General features: G+C 32.1%; 1 protein-coding gene across 1 annotated transcript in view; it reads right to left on the reverse strand.

The window, feature by feature from the left end:
* Positions 1 to 12,277, reverse strand: part of LOC145661489 (uncharacterized) — a 147,646-nt gene that overhangs the window by 25,449 nt on the left and 109,920 nt on the right. Inside the window, exons 15-17 of the mRNA XM_081726805.1 lie at positions 3,598 to 3,621; positions 2,491 to 2,538; positions 1,542 to 1,589 (exon numbers count right to left, since the gene is read on the reverse strand). Of these exons, the coding sequence (XP_081582931.1) occupies positions 1,542 to 1,589; positions 2,491 to 2,538; positions 3,598 to 3,621 (120 nt within the window). The remainder of the gene's footprint in view (positions 1 to 1,541; positions 1,590 to 2,490; positions 2,539 to 3,597; positions 3,622 to 12,277) is intronic.

Below are 12,277 nucleotides of genomic sequence, written 5' to 3' on the forward strand. Positions count from 1 at the left end.
AGAGAAAGATATATTGATCTTTCTTCGGAGAGCATTGGATAGCACCGGTTAATACATTAAAAGTAGTGTTTACAGTGTACAATGTTGATCGTCTATTTTAGTGAGATATTTCCATTAGTGATTAATAATGAGACAAAGGGTCGTTATTTTATGTACACATGTATTTATGCTATTTACACATTAATTTCTTTATATTGAAGGCGTTTTTAGAAGTTGGCGGTTCAGGGAAGGCTCCTGGAAAACTCCTGTTACGCACCATAAGCGTGAACAACTTCTAGCTCTAGTCTAAGGTAGCTTCCTCTAGCTTTCCTCAATCACAAAAGTAAGATATATTATTAATATTGATGTGCAGAGAGAGAACTGCAAAATCATGGAAACGCTAAATTTCTGCATCCGTTATTTCGAATCGCATCAAGCGTAGAGTGACGTTCATATGAGCCAGATAGAATTCTTACATTCACAACTGGAAAGTAGATATTCAATAGATGTTTACAACATTTGGAAGGGATTATTTAGCGCCTCAGATACTGTCACTAAAATTTGCCAATATGCTAAGATTTCAAGGTGGACCCTAGTAGACAACAAATAAACAGTGAAACATTGGACAAGGAATGGTTAAGTAGGAAGTCCTATTGTTAGAGTCCGTAATCTACAAGATTTCTTGTGTTCCAAGTAACGAACGCTGTAATGTATTTTCTTATGGGATTTTTTTTCGGATTTTATGGTGTGAACGTTAGGAAGTTTCATCATGCGCTTTCCTGAATACGGAAATCCGTCGTGGCTGGTATTCCCTAGGCTTAAGGGTCCAGGGTTCATTGCTTTATTCTTATGCATTTTCTATTATGTGCTACATTAAAATAAGAACCTAACTGAAAATCCTGTTGGAAGATTGTATGGAAAAGGTATCCTATAGTGATCCACGCACAGTCATTGCTTGTATACATTTCTCTGTTACGTATTACTTCTTAAATCTGACATTACTATGAATAGCCTCTTAAACTTGACATATGACATTTCTCTTATTTGAAAGAAGTGTGGTGAAACTTGCATGTTTGGCGCTTACAAACAACTGCTGCTATAGCAATGGACTTATACTCACAGGTTTATAGAAGGTCTTGTGTCTTATTTTGAAGTGTTCAATTTTCTTACATTTTGTTTGTATAGTTCACTAACATGTTTTTGTTCCTAATACGGCTTATGTATGATGATGGAATGCAGCCGAAGGTATGCTTATTAAAAGAGTCTATGAGCTTTAAAAGTAATCTACGAAGTGTTCTGTTGCGGCGCAATCTAAACAGTTTATGATCTTTACATCTTTATGATGATATGTAATTTAATAAATAGAATGAAACTATGTACGTGTTGAACAGAATATGGCTGTAATTTATCAATATTAAACACCTCTTTTTACTTATACTCCTTAGTAAAACATAACTATAGAATATTATCTAATTATTACCAGAAGAAAAATACATAAATATTGCTATCTACACTATAATAGCACTTCAAATATTAGCTGATATGAAGTAGATAATACGTACCAGAAATTGTTCTACGGTTTTGGTTTTAACCTCTTCTACAAACTCTACCTGTAATGTAATTACAGTTAGCTGCTGTAGTATATTTTTCAAACTGACTTCTAAAGTTCTTTGTACATTTAAAAAGTAAATTTTATTGAATAAAGAACATAACTTATGGTTGTAATATTTTGGTTTCTGAGAAACCTAAAGGGTGCTATGACATCGTCAGAGTAAGGATTCGATGAACAATTATATAGTAGTTGCATTTGTTTATCGGAATGCTAATTTATTGTTATAACTGGAATATCATCCAAATTTCTGCAAGACTCAACACTTCAACATCTAAAAATGAAAATGTAACAATTAGTGTTATAATATTTCCAATGGCCATTATATTTTAGCTTTTATAGAACATCCAAATGCGTTGTACTCAAGAGTATACAGTTACCATTACGCAGGTCTTCTGACTTAAATTTTAAAACTTTGAATTTGTTTTATTTACATACGTACTGTTGTAAATGCAGGTAAATCTATTGTCGCATGTACCTATAAGGAATTTACTTTAAATTTAATGCAGTTTTAGATAATGCATTTTTATTTGTAGAATGTTTCTGAAAATATTGCACGAGATCTCAACTCATTTTGTCTCCTAATTTTCTGTAAGCGCCCCATTATGTACGTAATAATGTGAAACTTTGCATTTTCGTATTAAACGTTAATGTGACTGATAGGATGTCTAGTACTGAGGTTAGCATTTATTGACTAGTTATTGAATATATATTGAAATTAATGACTTTCCTAATGTTATTTCCCAAGTAAGGAATATTGTACAATGCTGAAACAAAATAAGAAAGCTACATAATATATATTAAGATTTTTTTAATTTTGAACAATTGTTTCGAATTCATTAAATATCATTGATTGATTATTGATTATAATAATGAAGTAGCATAAAATGTAACATACGTACCGGACCATTAGAACCAAAACATTTAACCAGGTATTCCTTTTCGTTTTCCTAAACGTATATAGATATAAAAGTGTTACTTTTCATGTAGATAAAGGATATTATAAAACTTACGATTACGTACTTTAGGTATCGAAGTAAAATTGCACTTTATCATAATATTCCCTTTTTGGGCTTTAAATTAGTGTGTATACATTCGAGAACATATCTAGTTCGATAGAGATATCAGCTCCTTAGAAAACTGAGAATGAAAACTATGTAGTATTTTGTATAATATTATTTAGTGTTATTTCTGTATATTTTTTGATTCTCAGTTATTTTCATCAATGAATAAGTTCTAATTTAATTCTAGAGAGAAACGAAATATTTAAACTTATATTACATACAACGAAATTGTACCATTCATTTAAAACTCCCTACATGTAATGAAGTTAATCAATTTTACAATATAGCTCCAAGAAAAATGTAATTTAAAACCAAACTATGTAATTATCAGGAGCTCAAAAAGAAAAATGGAAACTTTAGATCGAAGGAAACATGTTAAATTATAACTGTTCATTCGTTTTTCTTATAAAGACTTCATGGAGGATTTACGGGTTTTGGCCGCCTACGAGAAATTTTCCAACCAACGCTTTGCTATTGCTTGCAGTACTTTTCTTGGTCGGGAGATGTGAATGTAAGTTCAAAATCTCCGTGTTAATTTCTTCATTTCTTGTAGTTGTGGTCATCATAAGGAGCACCAGAACATTATGGTATAAACCATTTTGGTGTCAAGAGTTACTGTACAGTTATATTATATTAGTAAAATCGAAAAACTTGATTCAGTTTTAAACTTGTTCAAAACATATCTCGCGTATAGAGGTAATACATTTCAGAGTTTATTTCGTTTCTTTTCGATCACATGATATGAACAAAAAGCCAAATGAATTACGCCATAACAATGTTTCTTAATTTCATTTATCAGTCATATACGTGATTTTCTTAAAACGAATTGTCATATTTCACTTCAAACACATACGCCTTTAAGGAAATCCTCGTGGGAAAAAATAATCTTTCTGTGTTTAGTACATAAATGTATGAAAGTGTAAGTTCTAAGAAGAAAGTACTTACGGTAAGATTTCCCACGTTATATTCCTGAAATTAATGAATGTTTATATTGTTAACAACACTTTTGTAATGATTCATCTTAAAGTAAATAACACATAGCGCATATATCCGAAAATATAACATAATTGTTTTATTTGATTGAAATACGTCTTAACATTGTTTTATTATTGTACGATCATAAAGAATTAAATATCACATATTCTGATAATTGTAATATGATTTCAGTCAGAAATCATAGATCTTCCGAATATCCCAAGCGTTTATTGTATTCTGATGACTTTTTTTCATGTCTCTGACTTTAATAACTCTGTTTCTAATAAATAGGCTGAAAAATTTATGGAGCTTGTTTAGTATTGGATGTGACTAGGAATCCCATGTAGTAAAAAAAAATCCCTTCACTTCGATGTCTTATTTAAATGACAATTTTTAGAGACGTCTAGGTTGCATGGTATACCTGTTAACCTCTGTAAAATGGTGGCCTTCGTTGTCTGGCATGTCATCATGTTAACACTGTCACATCTATATTGAAAATTACACTCAAATTTACCTCACGCTATTGTAAAATTTAAGATCTCTTGTAACTCTCATAAACTAAAATTTAGTATAATGGAGGATTTTTTCTGATGTCTTTAATAGCTTTCAATATTCGATATGTTATTATTGGTGTTGCAGTGGTTTCTGAAAACCATTTGATCTCTTGAAAACAAATTTATATTCTTTTAGTAACATTGTGCGGGAATAAGTTCATTTCCTCATAAATAAAAAATACATATATTTTTTTATCCATGTTAACATAACTTATTTTTTGTTATAATCATTTCGCCATACATAATTAATAACTCAAATCAATCTTTTATCCTTTTGTCTACTATCGTCTATACATTCACAATACGTATCATGTTTGTCTGACTTCTACTTTGATTGTATGGTTTTAGTTTCAATAAAGCAAAGTATACATCTAATTGTTACATAGTAAAATTCACGATTGATATATGTAATACAATTATTTTGATTTTACACAATAAAATATGATTTATGTTTCAAAACTTAATAATATATAAATATACTGAATGTAAAAATATTCAGTTATATACACTGAGACATATTATTTCGTATTCATTAGTTTATTTGAAAATACATTTATGAAGGCCTCTTTTCCAATTTAAAACTACTCTAAACGATCAAATATAATAATAATAATAATAATAATAATAATAATAATAATAATAATAATAATAATAATAATAATAATAATAATAATAATGGTATATCCGAGTTTGTATAATGTGGATTATGCTTCTGTAATATGAAAAACACTTACTAATTAATAAATATTTTTTGCATTAATATGATAGAATACTACTGGTTCAATATTGCAATATTCAAATTTGTTGTTCAGTTACTGTATAATTACTTGTCAGTATTAAAGAGGACATACGAAAATTACTAGTTAAAAAAATAATATGACCTTTCACCAACTTCTACACTTAGAATATAACTGACGCGACAAACAAATGAGTCTTATGTATTGTAACTTATCATAAGATAGACAATCTTTAGTTGTTCTTACAAGGGACTTAAGAAAGCCGTAACAGATAAGTATTTATGAAAATTGGTACCCTTACTAGCTCTGTATCGCTAATTATCATTGTGATATTCATTAGTTGCGGAAGAGCCTTGTTCACCCTGAACGTATAATATATATATACCAAGCACTGGCCAGTTAAACTGTGCCGAATTATTCCTCAAAAATGACGCAGCAAGGCAGAAAATAAAAATGTATGCAGGTAACCTGATATTCGTGTTCAAGAAGACGGCAGTATTGTAACGCAACTAGTGTTGCAATCCTAACACAAACTTATAGTTTATTAAAGAGAAAATATTCTCTTTTGTGGAATTAAAATAATTGGCATAAAATGCGAAAGAAAATAAGAGAAAAGAAGGTTACAGTGTAAGGGAAATATATGGCTGTAAATTTGAGAAATTTGGCTTCTTTACAGAGAGACTAAAAATGTATACCAATAGCCAATCTGCAAAAGAAACAAACGTACAGTAGGGAATAAGGAACAATATACACAACATCCAGTAACTAACAGGCTTGATAGAGGATTAGCCCAAAAAGTATACATGTTAAAATAGCCGTCGATTAAGGAGAATTCGCATGTGACATATGTGGAAATGTGAACAGCAAGTCTTCCTATAATGCAGCAATTCCAATGGAATTTGAGTGGAATCAATATCGCGAACCGTTCCCGAGAGCTATGAAACGAACTCTCTTGGAGTTCCAACACTCCATAAAATCCTGCATGGCCTCCAAACCACAGAAACGAATCGTAGCGCCTAAAAAGAATACAGACAAATTGTGGCACAAAAAATAAGAAATCAAAAACAAGAATGTACATCAGAATCAATTCGCAAAGATGAATGACCTGTGATACGTGTCAGTCGAGAATGAAAAGTAAAAACAATGTACATTTGTTGCCCTAGTAGCACACTCGATATGAAATGTCAAACCTTTTAGTCATTGGACGCTGTGAATGCTCTGGTTTACTGCCTACTGTACATTAGATCCTTCGGAAGTCGTAGTGATGTTACACATATGTTTGTTTCATATACGGACCTACTAATTACTCAAATTTACAGCTTCATATCTCCCTAGCGATCTGCGCCAACACTACATTTTAAGTTCTTAAAACTTAGTTTTTCAGCTTGTGTCAATTTCCATGTCTCTGATCCATAAAGAGTCAGGTTCCATACCTGTCTCTTAATAAATCGTTAACGAACATACAGCGAAACATTTCTATTCCTCTGATAATAGTAATCATGTTGTTCTATGTAATGATTGTTTAGCCTGCGCTACTCTGGAACGTACGTCTTTTTCACTACAGTAGACTTCCTTGAAATAGGAAAGTCTTAACGTCTTTGATTTTCTCTCTACATGTACCCATACGTTTGCCTCTTCCTGACTTCCTCTTATGCAGTTTGTCACTTTGGTTTCTTGGATTCAAAGTGTTTCCTGGAAGTCTTCATTGTTCTCCACTAGCAATACTATGTGATCACCAAGCTTTATTCTGCTTGAAACATGATCGCTTACTTTTACGCCTTTCTCATTGTTTTCGAATAATTCTTTCATAACCCCTTGTATCTAGAAGTTGAACAGGGGAGGTGAAAGTTCATGCCTCACTCCTTTATTTATCCTTGCTTCCTTCACATCTCTTCCTATAACAGCTGTCTGGTTCCCATAAACTTTGCTTTATTATTCTTCTGTCTCTGTAATTGAGTTTAAGTTTCTCCATCGCTCTGACCATAAGATTCCAATCTACGTTACCAACAGCTTTCTCTATATCTACAAATGATACCACAATTCTTTTTCCTATTCTGATGTGCTGTTCAATTATCAATCGTAGACTCAGTACTGCTTCCCTTGATCCCCTTCTCCTCCTGAGTCCAAACTGGTGTTCTGATAGCCGTTCTTTGATTTCCCTTCTATTCGTTGAGCGATAATCTTGCACATTATTTTTGATGCATGGGAAAGCAAACTTGAATTTCTGTGTTATTCACATTTCGTCTGTGTTCTGCACCTTTTCTCTTCGGGATAGATGACGATATGCTTTTCTCGAAGTCTCAGTTTTTTCCGAAATGTACATTTCATTAATAATATTAAATGATTTCACCTTTGTTGCTGTTCAGAGATTCAAAATCACTTCTTTGATATATTACTGGGGCTTTACCATGTTGCGTACTCTCCAAATCATTGTCAGATTCGTACTTTAAAGTTGATAGTCCTAATTCCTTTTCTGTAAGTCGTTTGCCACGCACACTTAGCATTGCTAAATCGGAATGTATACGTTAAAATTCTTGGAACACCTCACTTAAAATTCTGAAACACCATCACAGTATGGACACAGCGCTTCTAAACTTTTCCTTCTAACAATTCAACTGTACCCAAAAGATACATATCAAATCCGAACGAATAAACTTATAGATATTTCACATAACAGATTCTCTCTAAGACATTAACATCTGCAAATACTACACACAGCTACGCGTAAAATGTTTAATCTTGTTTTCTACGGTATTAAATATTTTGTAGAGTTTTCTGAAATCTTGAATAATCTTTCCAAAACAACAATGTATTGGACTCACTAGTTATTTTTAGAGGACCGTAATTATAGTTACAAGAAAAATAATGAAATAGGCCTGAGTTAATGTTACATGTCTAGAGCCAATTTAAATGAAAATAAACTACATATTGGAAAATTTCAATTATAACATTTTAAGTTAAATTTTGTGAGATGTTACTTTGGCTTGATTAGCATGTTCATAACAAATATTAATGTCATATCTCCAAGAAATTCCAATTATTGCAGGAAACGTAAATAACTTACTGACACCCAACTAAGATAGAATATTATTATTTATGACAATATAGGTTTGGAGTGAAAAAAATTAGCGGTTGGGAATTATCTTATTCAGTAATAATTGTTTCCTTTCTTGTTCAACTCAGCTGCTTATGATGAACATGTCTTGTTATTCTGAAGTAAGTTTCATTAATTTATTTTTTTCAGGGCCAGACAATTCAACACATACTTCAGAATATATTAGAAAATTTGCTCTCACTGAAGGCGGTATTACGGTATTACACATTACTAAACTTACGATATATACACAATTTATTCATCTTGAAGTTTCTTTAACAGGTTAGATCAAAAGGATCACACTGCTGTCACGTTGAAATCCATATTTTCATATATCGAATAGTTTCATTATTCTACTCTTTATTCTACTCTGTTCTTTATTCTGCTATTTATAGTTTCTCTATTCAAGTTAACAAATAGGTGATTTATTTTGTGAAGAAAATCGTATTTCTGTTCTTCCATATTATCAGAATATTACATTTAATGAATATAAAAACAAGCAACTGATCATATAAGAGAATATAGCACAATGAAATATACTTTAACATTTTCGCATAACACCTTTACGTTAACAAAATACTTTTCAATAATATCTATAAAGAATTCATTTTTGTAAAATGGTGATCAGGATACCTAATAATTAAATAATTAAAATCAGTAGCAACGTTAGAGAAAGCGCTGTGACCAATCAAGGATCCAATACCCGAAATGTTCATACTAAAGACTGAAATTTTTAGATAAACACCAGTACGTTGTTTTGATAGTGTTTAACATTAACCAGTAAATAAACTCTCAATCTGCATCTTTGTATTGTGGCATAATAATAATAAAATTGCCTCATGGGTGTTCAATAGCTATTGATATTTTACTTGTAAAGTGTCATGATTGAAAACAATGAAGCTTGCAATTATTTCAAAACATAAATACGTAGTACAACTCCTACAGAGAATCAGCTTAGTATTTCTCCTCTTAATTACCAATGAATTTTCTTAATCTTTCCATTTCACTAATGAAATTGCTTTTCTTATGAGAGTGGTGTGTGCCAACTAAGGTACATTTTCAGTCAAAAATACTTTAATTTTTGACCTAATTGTAACAGTTGTGATTTCGCTTTAATGTTGCAATTCTCATTATTTCCTTGGTATTAGCGGACCCATAACTGTTAAAGGAAAGAAAACTATTTTCTCACAACTTTCAATTTAAAATTACCTTTGCCGAGTATGATCAAGACATGTCTTCAACTCTGTGATCTTCCATAGTGACATATTTCTTTACAACTAATTAGTATATAGTATATTCGCAATACTATTATAACTTTCTATTACGTACTTGAATTAAACTCTAGTGAATATTCATACATCATCAATCTACGTCTATAAGTAGCATTATCTTTTGATATTTCAGTCAGGTGTGATAATTTTTGACACCTACTTCCGCATTACCAATGAGTAAGGAATATTGTGCTGGACTCATGTGGCATAGTGATGAATATTACTAACTTTGGTGTCGTAATTTTTCGTCACCTCGTAATGACACTGGTATTAACGATGCCACTTATTGGAAAACATTCTCTAACACTTTGGTAACTTAGAAATTTCCATGTATATTTATCAACAATCTAAAAAGCTTATTTTTTTTACTTATTAAAATACAAACAGGAGTTTCGTTTCCTCCTTTCCATAATACAATACTAAATTTAAACTAGGTCACGAAGTTTGATTTTGATCTAACAAAGGACATTTGGGTTAGTTGTTATCATAAAAGCATCAGTCATTTTATCAAGACATTTTTACTTTTCTTCACACTCTATTAATTCATGTTCAGGCAAAACATCACACAGATTATTCGGTTGCGAGAAAAAAGTTATTAATTTATGTTTGCCTTTCCCAGAGAGTACATATTTCGGTGTGCTTTCAAATATTCCAAAACTTCTAGTCTCAGTTCATAGTTCTGTTAAATTGGCAACTCTTTCTTTTCATTATCGACGAATATATGCATATTTGTATTGTTCTTCCTCATACTTAGTTGATTATCGTTTCTAATATCATGAGTCAATCCCATCTTTCATAATGACAGCTTTAACCCTTATGCACCTCTCAACCTGAATCGTAGGTAATTTATGGGAGAATTAGGACTGTCAATTTTAAAGTACGAATTTCATATTGCTTTGGAGAATACGCAAAATAGTAAAGCCTCCACCAACGGAAGTGATTAATAATCTCTGAACAGAAAAAAGAAGAAATTATTTAATTTTATTAATGAAATGTACATCTCGGACAAAAATACCTAGAGACTTCGAGAAAATCATATTGGTATCTATCCCGAAGAGAAAAGGCCCAAAGAAATGCGAAGAACACAGAACTTTAAGTTTACTATCAAATGCACCAAAAATAATGTTCTAGATTATAGCTTAACGAATAGAAGGCAAAATCAAAGAACGGCTATCGGAGCACCAGTTTGGACTCAGGAGGGAAAGGGGATAAGGGGAAGCAATACTGAGTCTACGGTTGATAATTGAACAGCACATCAGAATAGAAAAAATAACTGTGCTAGCATTTGTAGATATAGAGAAAGCTTTTAAGAATGTAGATGGGAACCTCATGGTCAGAGCGATGGAGAAACTTAAATTCAATTACAGAAACAGAAGAATAATAAAGCAAAGTTTATGGAAATCAGAAAGCTGTTATAGGAAGAGATCAGAAGCAAGCAAGAATAAGTAAAGGAATGAGGCATGGACTTTCACCTCCCCTGTTCAACATCTAGATAAAAGAGGCTATGAAAGAATTCTTTCAGAAAAATGAGAAAGGCGTAATAGTAAAGGATCAGGTTTCAAAGGGAATAATGCTTGCTGATGACATAGTATTGCTAGCGGAGAGCAATGAAGACTTCCAGGAAGCACTTTGAAACGAAATGCCAACTCGAGAAAACATGCAAAATAAAGATACATAAGATACCAAAGTGATAAAGTATACAAGATGAAGACAGGAAGGGCCAATCGTATGGCTATATCGAGAGAGGAAATCGAAGACGTTAAGACTTTCCCCTATTTAGGAAGTCTAATGGCCTCGGACGGAAGAAGTGAAAAAGACGTACGTTCCAGAATAGCGCAGGCTAAACAATCATTCTATAGGAGAAGATGACTACTATCATCACTGGAATAGAAAGGTTTCGCTGTAGGTTCGTAAAAAATTTATTAAGACACTGGTATGGATCTTGACTCTTTATGGATCAGAGACATGGAAATTTAAAAAAGCTGAATATCCAAGCTGGAAGAATTTGAAATTTGGTGTTAGCGCAGATCGCTATACATAACATGAACCGTAAGGGAAGGAATTAATACGTGCTAAAGGAAGATAATGAAGGGCGACAGTAGGAAAAAGATGAAACAGCATGCTCGATAATCTTACTGGACATTTGGATTTTACCACCGTGCTGATAGAGGGAAATGTAGAGGAAAAACCAGGAAGAGGAATACCAATGATAGAATACCTAGATGTGATTACGAAGAAAACACCTTATCGAAGTATAAAACAGCTCTCCCAAGAGAGATAAAAGTTTTTTAAAATTACCACGCTGTCCACCAATCTATTGTTGAGGTTAACAAGAAAATATTCTATTCAATATAAATCCAACCTTTGTGTTGTATCATAGATAATACTTTTTAGTCGAGCTAGCATTTCTGACCTATACCTATTTGTGTAAACCTTAATGACGAGTTATGTAAAGTTACATACGTGTATGTTCTCTACGAAAATTTATGAAACACTGAAACATGATGTTAGATGACTTGCACACATTAACAAAGGAGAATGTTACTCAGAGTGGCATAAGTGTGATATTTTGGTGAGTTGAAATGGAAAATAAATATCTACAAACATGCAGAAGGGTGAATAGCCAAGGAATTCCATGCTACACATAATAATATCTCAACTATATGATAAGTATTTAGAACCAAAGAGGTGTTGAGTGGAGGAGATGATGTGGTGCCTAGCGCCATTGAACGTGATTGCATAAATAATTCAGGGTAGATGACCATTAAATATTTGATACGTTCTATTATTACCCCGTATTCTATAACGATGACGTGCCCATCTATAAAGCAACAGTTCTACTTGCGTTGCCTCCGTAAATAACATCGATATCAATTTGATGATCCCATATGATGTCTCAATTCTACTACGTGAATATCATTCAAAATCGTTGTTGACTTTTGCAAACACAAATCTAATACAGAATCTCAACCTCCGTCCTCTTTTGCCGAACTT

Source organism: Thermobia domestica, chromosome 10 (genome assembly GCF_964235325.1).
Source record: "Thermobia domestica chromosome 10, izTheDome1.hap1.1, whole genome shotgun sequence".
In the NCBI taxonomy this organism is placed as follows: Eukaryota; Metazoa; Arthropoda; class Insecta; order Zygentoma; family Lepismatidae; genus Thermobia; species Thermobia domestica.